The sequence below is a fragment of the Cephus cinctus genome, unplaced genomic scaffold, assembly GCF_000341935.2.
Source record: "Cephus cinctus unplaced genomic scaffold, Ccin1 Ccin1_scaffold0076, whole genome shotgun sequence".
Classification (NCBI taxonomy): Eukaryota; Metazoa; Arthropoda; class Insecta; order Hymenoptera; family Cephidae; genus Cephus; species Cephus cinctus.
In genome coordinates, this window is record NW_014332817.1 from 352850 (window position 1) to 364183 (window position 11334).

The 11334-nt window shown below is 35.0% G+C and overlaps 2 protein-coding genes across 6 annotated transcripts; one reads left to right on the top strand and one right to left on the bottom strand.

Annotated features, from left to right (window-relative positions):
* The first annotated feature begins 943 nt into the window (after nucleotides 1-943).
* LOC107270299 (phosphoserine phosphatase) lies at nucleotides 944-5612 on the top strand. 4 transcript variants are annotated; one of them, XM_015745196.2, is made up of 7 exons: nucleotides 944-1093; nucleotides 1154-1192; nucleotides 2869-3030; nucleotides 3501-3635; nucleotides 3952-4097; nucleotides 4203-4364; nucleotides 4676-5612. In XM_015745196.2, the coding sequence occupies exons 3-7, from the start codon at nucleotides 2891-2893 to the stop codon at nucleotides 4768-4770; spliced, it is 678 nt and encodes a 225-aa protein (XP_015600682.1). In that variant the 5' UTR covers nucleotides 944-1093; nucleotides 1154-1192; nucleotides 2869-2890; the 3' UTR covers nucleotides 4771-5612. The 4 variants fall into 4 exon arrangements, with proteins under 4 accessions (XP_015600682.1, XP_024943432.1, XP_015600673.1 ...); XM_025087664.1 differs by lacking the exon at nucleotides 1154-1192 and having other exon boundaries at nucleotides 949-1093; XM_015745187.2 differs by lacking the exons at nucleotides 944-1093; nucleotides 1154-1192 and adding an exon at nucleotides 1229-1520.
* Nucleotides 5613-5758: 146 nt separating this feature from the next.
* LOC107270292 (ubiquitin conjugation factor E4 A) lies at nucleotides 5759-11204 on the bottom strand. 2 transcript variants are annotated; one of them, XM_025087613.1, is made up of 15 exons: nucleotides 10973-11204; nucleotides 10265-10853; nucleotides 9780-10172; nucleotides 9350-9676; nucleotides 9079-9272; nucleotides 8897-9007; nucleotides 8636-8836; nucleotides 8337-8454; nucleotides 8082-8258; nucleotides 7861-8006; nucleotides 7637-7786; nucleotides 7313-7556; nucleotides 7057-7219; nucleotides 6771-6975; nucleotides 5759-6616 (listed from the first exon to the last, which is right to left on the bottom strand). In XM_025087613.1, exons 2-15 carry the CDS (start codon nucleotides 10808-10810, stop codon nucleotides 6469-6471), a joined length of 3123 nt encoding a protein of 1040 aa, XP_024943381.1. In that variant the 5' UTR covers nucleotides 10811-10853; nucleotides 10973-11204; the 3' UTR covers nucleotides 5759-6468. The 2 variants fall into 2 exon arrangements, with proteins under 2 accessions (XP_024943381.1, XP_015600659.1); XM_015745173.2 differs by having other exon boundaries at nucleotides 10965-11199.
* Nucleotides 11205-11334: the final 130 nt, after the last annotated feature.

Below are 11334 nucleotides of genomic sequence, written 5' to 3' on the forward strand. Positions count from 1 at the left end.
TAAAGAAGAAATAAATATGTAAATAGAAGAAGGTTCGAAATGGATAAGAGTAATGATTCCAAGAGACCAGTATAGGAGACCGGCTCGAGGAAGAATGAGCTCTCCGAGTCCCGGCACTGCCTTGAGTGCTCCCCCCACCATCCGCCTGCTCCGGATCGCCGAGTCCTGCACGACGAATTTGCGCGCACACAATTTTGGGCAACTTCCAGTACTTCTAAATATGCTTGGCCAGAATTTCCGATTTCTAAGTGTTAATATTTTATTTTATTGATTTAATTAACTATTTTAATGTTCCAAACTTCTAATTTATTAATATTTCAATTTGAACGTAATTTATTTTCGATATTCTACCGTTTCAATTCAATTTTTATCAACTCCGTATATTCTGCGAGATTTTGATGTAGCCTCAATTTTATATTTTGAATAAATTTTGAAAGTAAATGAAGATAAAATAATATTTATTCGGAAAGTTTTATTCAATGTTTGGAATTTTCATTATTTCTGTGCAACTAACTTTTTTCTTCTTCTCTCTTCCTTCTTCTTATTCCTTTTTGGCTTTATGCCTTCAGAGACGGCCAAGTGCCCTCAAGTGATGAAACATTTTTCAAAAATTGAAGTGCTACACGAGTGTTAAGTTAGCACCGCACTTTCTTAAAAATGTCTTTAAGATGTTTCAACAATAAACTTTTTCAATACTTTTTTAGAAGTTCTATAGTTCCTGGTCTCGTTCTAAGGGTTACTTTTGGAACCAGCGGTGAGTAGCGGAGAACCTCTGCCTGCCAAGCTACACGTTCGTGCTCACGTTTAGCTCGGCTACTACGGGATTCGCATTGTCGACGGAGGCGATGATCATAAAATTCTACTTCTAGACTCGCCGCTACGATTTAGTGCCATTATTTTGGTATCACCTAAAACCGTAGTGTTGTCCATCTCCCTACTCATTTCTGTATGCTAAATTTAGTCTCTTCTCTAATGTTACTTGTTGGGTGGCCGTAGCCCAGTGGATAGGGTAGCGGATTCACGACCGAAAGGTTGGAGGTTCGCGCCCAGCTTCCAGGGGCATTCACCAATGGATTTTCATGTGAAAACTTGAGTGAGTACTTATACGGATTTCGCCCAACACTGTTCGGATTCGGTGTATAAACTTTTGTAGGTCCCTTCACGCTGAGTTGAATAAGGCCCGTCTCGCAAGGTACATCGCCATCTATTGTCGAACTTCCAACCTTGATTATTAGGACCAGTTACTGGCACATGTCCATGGAAGGAATCTTACTTCTTCTGGCACATCTCCTCATTGGAGGAGTCAGCCATAAGGAAAGGAAGGAGGAATCTTGCTTCTTGTTTATGCATTTTATTTTATCATACGCCATCTCTGAGTAGATATATGAAATACGAAAGAAATACTTATCGCAGGGAATTTTCAATGTGATAAGAAAACAAGTGGCAGTGACGATGTGTTCGATAGGTTCGATATCAACCAGACTCATTCGTACTCTTAATTCGCCATTAATCTATCGACGGTAATAAGAAAAACAGAGCAAAATCAAATAGTAAAAGGAAAATTATCATTCTCTATGGTCATATTAAATGATCTTCCAAGTTTCTTTACCATCAGAAGTACATAAACGTGGTCAATAACCTTATCTGATAGAGAAAGTATATTGCACATTCAGGTTTCATTCATAATAACACCGTTGTGAATATGCTAACAAATTGTACTGTAGTATCGTTGAATATCTATAGGAGACAATCACAATTCAACAAGTCACTCAAATACGTAATTGATCTAGTATAACGGAAATTATCATAAACGCTATCTATCGAGTGTACAGTGTTGAATTGCATTATCACAAGTTTGCCTTTGGACTAACATCTACCGATTAAGTTAATTGACCGATAAAGGTACAGTTTCGTTCAATATCGCGGAAGTATTGCATTATGCTTTATCTACAATAATACGTCACGACCTAGATGTTTACCATATTTTAGTTATACACCATATAATCTTATAGTGTCGACAGAAAATTATAAATCGTATGACCGGTACTTTCTTGATTTAATTTCACTTATATTTATGAGACCAACTTGTTTGTTGCAATTATATAGATATAAGAATATCCTTTAAATGCTCGCTTTACTATATTCCCGTGAGAACGTGATAATTCCTCAGTGTCACGTTGGAATAAATATTAAAAGTTGCTTATTTGACAGCCATGGCCGTCGGTAAAAATGGAATATTTTGAACTAAGATAGTGTAATCGCGAGATTTGATTTCGAAAAATATGTACAAACGATTATACCTGATATATCATATATAACTATCTTCTTGTCACATTTGAAAGTATTAATGACTACAAATGTAAGACACTGGCAAATATTTCTCAAACAATTATGTACACATACTTACTGTTTTTCTCGTGGATGTAACTTTATCTTGCTGTATTGATACATTCGTGTGACTCAATTTGCCAGAAACTTATCTAATTATTTTTATCGGAAACCGACGAAATAGTTTGAAGCAGTTATATCTCTGTCGCAATTTTTGCTTCCATCCCACGTGGATTACGCATTCCTGACGAACTAGATAGCAACAATAGTATTTCTCGTTATACGTTATCATGATACGACCTCGTGGCAGCTACCGATATTCCCTATTGCTTTAAAGATACTCGAACGCTTTTATCAGTCGGCTGACAGTTTATTATATCCCACAATTCGCAAATTCTCGCAGTTCCTTGGCGGAATCCGCACTGTACAGTAATAAGCACGCGTAATTCTCAACAAAGCGGTTGACTCTTTTCATTTCTTTCGTATTATACGCAAGGCCGACGTAACTCATATCATAATGCCGGAATATATCTGTGGTAGCGAATTCTTTCGCGAAATCGAAATGGCCAAAATGGATGGGGTCAAATTCATTTGGAAAAATGCCGATGCAGTTTCGTTCGACGTGGATTCGACGGTCATTCAGGACGAGGGTATCGACGAGCTTGCTAAGTTTTGTGGCAAAGGCGAACAAGTTGCGGAATTGTAAGTTGACCGCGGCACGCGTACATTATTGATATTTGAATTTTATTATAAAACTGTTAAGTTTCTTATTTTACTTACTCTCATTAATCGAAAGATAGAATTTTGTAAGACCCATATGAAAGATGTATCTGCATGTTACTTATTTCAATCTATTGAAACAGCTGGTATTTTTAATTTCATTTTTGAATCCAATTGTTTATTGATTGGTATGAAAATATGTTATAACTACTGTATCCAGACTACTAGATGAAGAAATAATTTACATTTGGATTAATTAGTAGATCAAATTTTGTTATACATATAAAACACTGATCAATTGAAGTCAAGAATGAAATAAATATATGTATCATAAATACAGTAAAAGTATATAGAATATTTCTACAAAGATGTACTCGAGTCGGCATAATAATACAGACCCTGGTTATTTGTTGCAAAATGTCTAATGACGCACGTCGCACAATGTATTGCAGAACAAAAGCGGCGATGCAAGGAAACATGACGTTCCAGCAATCATTGTCAGTCAGACTGAATATCATTCAGCCAAGTTTGACGCAAGTGAAAGAATTTTTACGTACTCATCCACCGACGTTGACACCAGGCATAAAGTAAATTTATCAACTATTTCGCAAACAATGTATAATATAATAATTCTCGTAAAAAACAATGTTAGAGTTATAGAAGCTACAAGAGACATTAGGAAGTCTTTCTTGATATTCACATATATTTTTTTTTTTTTTTTTTAGAAAAATTCTCATCCACCGACGTTGACACCAGGCATAAAGTAAATTTATCAACTATTTCGCAAACAATGTATAATATAATAATTCTCGTAAAAAACAATGTTAGAGTTATAGAAGCTACAAGAGACATTAGGAAGTCTTTCTTGATATTCACATATATTTTTTTTTTTTTTTTTTTTAGAAATTTAGTCGATACTCTACATTCGAATGGAAAACAAGTATACCTAGTTTCTGGAGGATTTCGTTGTCTAATTGCACCAGTAGCCGACCTACTCAAAATCCCACGAGAAAATATTCATGCCAACAGATTGAAATTTTACTTTACAGGTTTGTACCAAACAAGCAATTTTCTTGCGTACAACAGTATTGTTGTATATATTATTGAATCTCTATCATTTGTCTTTTGCATCTAATGTGTATTCCCTATTTTAGGAGAGTATGCTGGGTTCGACGAGAACGAGCCAACCTCAAGAAGCGGCGGAAAAGCCGAAGTTATTCGTATTTTAAAACAAGAAAAACAGTTCAAGAATATAATCCATATTGGAGACGGAGCTACTGACCTTGAAGCTTGCCCACCAGCAAGCGCGTTTATTGGTATGCGATAAGAGTCTTATCTGACCCCCTACAGAGAATAATCAACAACTTGTCAGTTACTCAATTTTTAAAATGACAAAATATGTCAAGATAATCCGCCGACAACGTATCACGAGTCAAAGTTGTTTGTTGCTTCACCTATGATTTTGATAAAAAGAGTTAACGTAGTACATTAGCACACATCATTTCTGATACGAAGAGTGAGGCTTTGTCTGTTGCATGTCTGGAATTTTTTTTCTATGCTTGAACGGCAAACTTAAAAGATTGTCACGCTTGATATATTACTAATGATTGTGCAATTCTTTTTGCAGGCTTTGGGGGTAACATCGTACGAGAAAGCGTCAAGTCAAGAGCCAAATGGTTCGTAACGGACTTTAATGAGCTTGCGAAAGCTTTGAAAGCTTGACTCTTATAAATCGTATTACTACGAATTATATTGCTGTTCATAGCAATTAGACTAAATCATTTTATCGTTTATCGAAGAAAAAGAAATATTTAGTTTACAATGCGTGATAAATTATTTTATATAAATCAGTATGCTATGCGTTATCTTTCGATGCAAATAAATCGTATAGAAGTAGTTAAATACCACGCGTCGATTGCTGTACTATTGACAATTTTTGTAGTGTGCATATCGATTTGAAGTTTTCTGTTAGCAAAAAAAAAAATCAATTAATTAGTGTTCAATGTTTGCGTAGCCTTGAATAATTTATTAAACACAACTTACATCCAATTAGCGATGGGAATCGTCTTTTATGGTACACTTGAGATACGTGCACATATATATATATAATCTTATTACACCAAATTGGATCACGTGCACACCGTTTCGCAATAAATTTTTAATTATATGTTCACAACATTTGATATCCAACTTAAAACGATCGTAAATGTACAAGCATTCGTATTACATGCAATGGGGACTCGTGTGTCGATGACGTGCAGCTGATAGAGAAATAATTAATATTAAACTCAATTTTTTATATGATTTTACGGCAATTCTTGGCGAATATTTTGAACGCGTAAACGCTCTGAAGAAGTATATTATTTTCCACGTTATAATGACACTGTTAGATGTTCATTTAACGGTACTTATACTTGCGGATCATTGATTTTTTTCATTGGTTATTATGCTGGTATCCTTAGGTTGCAAGGTCATGACTATTTTCATATAATTAATTTAAAGAATTATTAAATTGTATATTACACTATTTTTTTTATATGTTTGATTAAAAGGTGTGCAATGCACCAAATGGTTTTCTTTACTGAAAATATGTCGTGAACACTTTTAAATGATATACATCTTGTCTTTACATACAAATATCAAATCATTGCTTTAGCTATACAAGAGAATATGTTATATTTTAATAATTGGTGGATGGACACATTTCAAGTTATTGAAATAAAGAAATAAATATTTATTTTCAAACATTTACGTCTCGATGATTTTTTTCTATAATTTAGTTCACCTAACTTCTCTCTCCCTCCAACCCTTCATTTAACCCCCATAAAGAATGACAGCGACCCAACACCAAATTTTATGACTACAGAGAACTTTAAATAATGATTATTCTTTCAGTCATTTACACGCAATTATGACATAACGGATTACCGTTATATCGACAAAAATTATTATGAATTTATCGAAGGTCGACGCTAATATTATTATTATATCCCATTACATAAAATTTATATCGGCAAGTTGCACGTTATGCAAGTAACAAGTTTTCAACGAGACTACTCAACTTCGCAAAGCGATACAAAATAGAAGGTACATATTTACATGAGACATAAAACACTGTAGTCCGAAACAAATAACCTGCACTTAACAATTGTGTATCACAAGTGAAGCATACAACAAAAATGAATAAAAATAAAACTTATTCCTAGACTTAAGACTATAACCAATTCAAATAAAACGCCAATATTTTCTACATAAGCCCAACGTAAACGCAGATGCTGCTAATAGTTTACTTTCTCGATTACCCACACTTTATTATACAACTAATCGAAGTGATGATAGTATACATATTCTTATGATTTTTTTTTCTCGTCAGAGGCACTCGTATACACGTACACGAGTAGCTGAAACTGATATAACGATTCATGTTTCACTACTGGTGGAACCTTTCTCTTCCTTTCGTTGTGCTATCCATTCTTCTATTTTATTACGCAGTTCGACATCCGATTTGATCATGTCCATTGTTAATGGTGATCGATTGAATGGATCAGTTTGATCGCTCAATAAGTGCCTGAAAGGTTTATTATCTCCATGACAGTTGCATAACCGTGGCATAAATGTGCAACAATCTTTAGTGAAACGTACGGTAACTTTCTTTAACGAAGATTCCATATTGGATCACTGATATCACATAAATTACATGTAAATTGTGAACAATGACTCACCGGGCAATGGTCTGACGATCCACTGTCATCCTTGATGATGGCAGAATGACTGGATCTGTCATCAGTGTTGACATTATCGGATCGAGGAAATCTTCTGGAGCTCCGTTAAGAATTTCTTCTTCCTCCTCCTTTTGATGTGCTGCTTCCTCTACTTTCTTTGCAAATTGATCTAGATCAGCTAGAATGCCGAATCCACCGATCCTTGCTATAACATAATGAAGAATCAAGTAATAATTAAATTTAAAAAACTTATTAAATCATAATACACATTTACGTAAATACTCACCCAAAACGTTATCTGCTAGTTTAAACAGTTCAGAACTGTAAGAACGTCCATCTTGAGAAACGGCAAGTGTAAATGTCTCGCTTTTACTGAGATTAATATATATCTCACAGATATTCAATACTAAATTTGCGGGATTAAAATCATATTCTTTTTGATCCTTCACCTGTAACGTAAAGCAGTAATCAATCAAAAATCCATACAAATTATTCAGCTCTGGTGTGTATGTTTGAGAAAATACATAGTAGATATATCTAACCTTCAAGTTTTTTTTATTAGGTCCTACTAACTGTAAAAGTAGGTAATTAAGCATGGACGCAATACGATCAACCATAGTAGGATGACAAAATATAGAAGTTATTTCTGTTGTAAGCATTTTTAATGTATGTATAGTTTCCCTTCCTAATATATTGTCAAATCGAGCTATCGTTCCTATATGCTGAAGATATCCAGCCTGTTGATCACGTTCGTGTTGAGGCAGTTTATTCCATTCCCCACTTTCCCTGTTATTTCACAAACATTTAATTGAAATGGTAAAAATGAATTGTAGTATAGCCATTTAAATTTCGTAAGACATAATTACCTTGCTTGTAGCATTTGTTTTAATTGAGCCATGTTCGAGAGAGCTTCATCCAAAAGGAATACAGCATCGTTCATTAGTAAGTTAATGAAACGTAAAAATAATGGCGGTTGTACTGCCTCCATATTTGCTTCTGCGTCTTCAGCCAGAAATCTATGGTACGAAAAAGAAACGATCACAAATGTTAATGCAAGCAATAAAAAATCTTATTCGCAATGGATACTTACTTGAAATTGTGACGGTGCTCAGGTATTTTCCATAGATAATCCATAACGATGTACATAGGTCGTCTATAATTGAATTTTTGCTCAAATTGAACACTTTGTCCGGTCATCTCGATGCTTACGAAAACATTAAGCAGGTTCGCGACAATCTATGGAATAAATAAGTCATTATTCATGGTCATGAAAAATTATAAAAAGGTCTAATTACTTCAAATTATACAAACCTGATGCCTATGAGGATGTGTAACGAAAAGCTGTTGTCTATGGAATGTTCCAAGAGTCTGTACTGCCTGATTGTTACCGTCATCGGTCGATGGCAAGAGCGCTTCCAACCCTTCTGCAAGTCTCGCTCGTAAGTGCGGATTATATAATCGATGTGGTGATTCCATTAACGCTACAACCTAATTGAGTACAAATTTTATTTCAATTAATTGTTTAATTCAAATTTTCGGTGCATACGCTAATAATAAATAACTTGCCTCAGTTAGTATTGGATTTAGAAAGCTTGGGCCCTGCTCTTCAAAAGTGTTAGGATTTTGTCGTCGTAAGAAGCATAAAAATCCGACTGTATTTTCCACTACAAACTCAGGAATACACCTGGGAATAATGTGTTTCATTTTAAAGTTAACTGGACGCAGCGATTCAATAGTTTGCAATATAATTTCTACGACGTACAATATTTCTCTCTATGCTCGAAATATGAATGTTATGTTATAATTCAATTGTTTGCATTCATGGTGTTACGTTATGTTTCATTAAAATGTATTAATCATTGTACCTTAATGTGTCTGGAACAGCATCCGGCAATGGGAATGTGACAGGTTTAAATTCCTTTGGAGCATAACTGGCACGTTCGGCATCCTGAATCTTCACGTTATCCAGATTGACTTGCATTAGCCATTCTGCAGTTGTAGCATGAAACTTTGCTAAAAGACTTAGCATTTCCGGCACAAGTAGACTAGCCCTTAGTGACAAATACCTGGTAACAAAAGATGTATCAGTCCTTCCACAGGATGAAGTGTTTAAATTGCCTGCTTACTTCGTCATCTCCATTTCCATTTTGTGAGTGAGCACTTCCAATACTTCAGAGCCACCACCAACCTGTGCGTCGTTATAAACTCGTTGTATTCTTGCTAGGTCTTGATTAGTCCTAATAAAAAAAAAAGGAATGGTTAGTTCTAAAAAATTGTACACATACAGGTAAATGAATTTCAAATCTACCTCATAAGCTTATCTAAGACTACTCGATAGCCCAAATCCAAAACACGATGAGTCAGGAAGAAGCATTCTGTGACAAATCCGTAAGAATCTGCCACAGGACGAGTTTCTCCCTCGGGTGTTGGAATTAGACATGTTTCTGTAGTCATGCCTTTCATGTGTAAACCACGAACTCGACTTTCTTTATCATCTTTGGCCTAAAGAAGAAATTTCTCTTTACTTTCGCGTGCATCTGAAATGTATACTTTTGGTTTGTATTATAAAGCGTACCTACCTCTATTGCACAATATGTTGGATCGATTCTCAGTATTTTACTGTCACCCAATTTAGCGCAAAACGGTTGGCACAGTCTAAGTAGAATATTGCCCAAATTTAGCATGAAACCATCGGAAACGGATAGCGCAGGACCAACAGAAATTTCGCTGTGTGAATTCCATAATTTACCGCGATTTGCATTTGTGTGCAAACAATTCCCTATCCATTGTAACGTCAAATGACGTAATTCCGCAGAGCATTTTAAGAGAGAGTGGAAAACTTTATGTAAAGATTCACCCAAGGCATCCAAGGCTGTCCATATATTACCTTCCACAGCTGCACTTGGCTAGAGCGAATATGACTTATTAATAGAAAGTTCGTGTAAAGTCATAGAGGAAATTTTCATCAAACTTCACTTCATGAACATATTTCTAGTGTTTTTTACACACCTGTTGTAAAGGTTTATCAAAGAAATCAAACGGAGCCTCAATAGTCTTAGGAAGACAACTAAGACTGAACAATGCGCCCAACAGTGTGTCTGCATATGCTCGACCTTGACCAGATTTTGGAGTACTATGATTGATAATTAACTTTGCTAAAGGTTCCGATAATGCAAATGTTTGTAGAAGAGTGAACCAATATTGTCTAAAAATCAAGAGATTACTCTTGGCTGCTTCTTTATGTATTATATCAAGGATAGGGCTAAAGACTGCCCTTATCACGGTTTCTGAAGAATCATTGTTCTCCAAGCTCAATTGTGAGATAATGCCACAAGTAAATGATGATAAATCTTGGTTAATTGAGTGACTGTCCATAAATAGTGCAACGTACTGTCCATGGATCTAAAAGAAATATTTTATTTTAGGAGTATTCCGCATTGGGAAAAATATAATTACTAAATGACGTTTTAAAGAATCAGTAACGAAATATTTACATCTTGTCCTTGGAATAGCTCAGGTTCTTGCAGAGCTGTACCAACATTTCTTAAAATAATTTGGTTAACGTTGCTCACTGTCTCAGACATTCCTTCAACAACCTTGTATCTCTGTAGTCTACAGAAACTCTCAAAGAGATACGATACAATTTGAGTTTGTACAACATGACTGTCCAACGCAATGCCTTTTGGACACTTGGTAGGTACAAGCTTTGACTCTGGGTCAGGCAACATGAGTCGTTCAAACACAGCATGTTCTATAGAGTCTGTATCGACAAAGACTAATTGTCTTGCAGATGTTCCCTTTCCTTCCTTCTTCAATGTCAAACCAAATACATCATCAATAAGTTTGTCTTCGAGTGAATTACTTTGCGGAATATTCAACGATTCAGATTCTGACAAGGACTGATCGTGCTCAGCCTCGTTAACAGATTTTTGAACATCATTGATTTCATCAACAGTGGTCTGAGTTTGCGAGAACGACGAAGCGTCGTTTACAGTTGAAAATAAACCAGCAAACGGATTATTATTGACATTATCACACATCTTGATTTCTTGTTAGCTCTTCAATCTTGAGTACATAGTAATTCTGTAACGAAGAAATCGACCCAAGGTTGACGTTGAGCAATTTCGAGGTTATATGATGAACTCGTACTGGATCGTTAATTAGCTTTCACGAAATATAGTAACAAAGGCTTACCTGCTTACAGCAAAAATATAAATCTGTCGATGTAATATTCTTAATTAAAATGTCAGTTTCTGACAAATCATCTTTAATACACCGTCAGACACATCTATGCGTATCCGTTTCTCCTCGACACTAGGCAATTCCGTGCACTTTACCTCTTTACATACTACGATCAATTTAGTCGATAATACAGCATACTTTACATTAATATATTTAACAAGTAGAAGAATTATTTTTAATAAATATTTAAATAATTCTGTTGACCAGTAGCACATTTATTTTGAATCAAGAATGTTTTCTAATGAAATAATACAAAATAAAATAAGATCATTATTATTGTAAATAATTTTCATTATATTTTAATTTTTACTACAGGTCTCCC

Excerpts from the sequence above, each read along its gene's own strand:
- LOC107270299 (XM_015745187.2), top strand. The coding sequence starts at position 1,453 with ATGTGTTCGATAGGTTCGATATCAACCAGACTCATTCGTACTCTTAAT. Across the intron at positions 1,521-2,868 it reads TCGCCATTAATCTATCGACG|CGAATTCTTTCGCGAAATCG; the intron begins GTAATAAGAAAA and ends TATCTGTGGTAG. Across the intron at positions 4,365-4,675 it reads ACCAGCAAGCGCGTTTATTG|GCTTTGGGGGTAACATCGTA; the intron begins GTATGCGATAAG and ends TTCTTTTTGCAG.
- LOC107270292 (XM_025087613.1), bottom strand. The coding sequence starts at position 10,810 with ATGTGTGATAATGTCAATAATAATCCGTTTGCTGGTTTATTTTCAACT. Across the intron at positions 8,455-8,635 it reads GCTGTTCCAGACACATTAAG|GTGTATTCCTGAGTTTGTAG; the intron begins GTACAATGATTA and ends CATTATTCCCAG. Across the intron at positions 7,787-7,860 it reads GAGCACCGTCACAATTTCAA|ATTTCTGGCTGAAGACGCAG; the intron begins GTAAGTATCCAT and ends TTCGTACCATAG.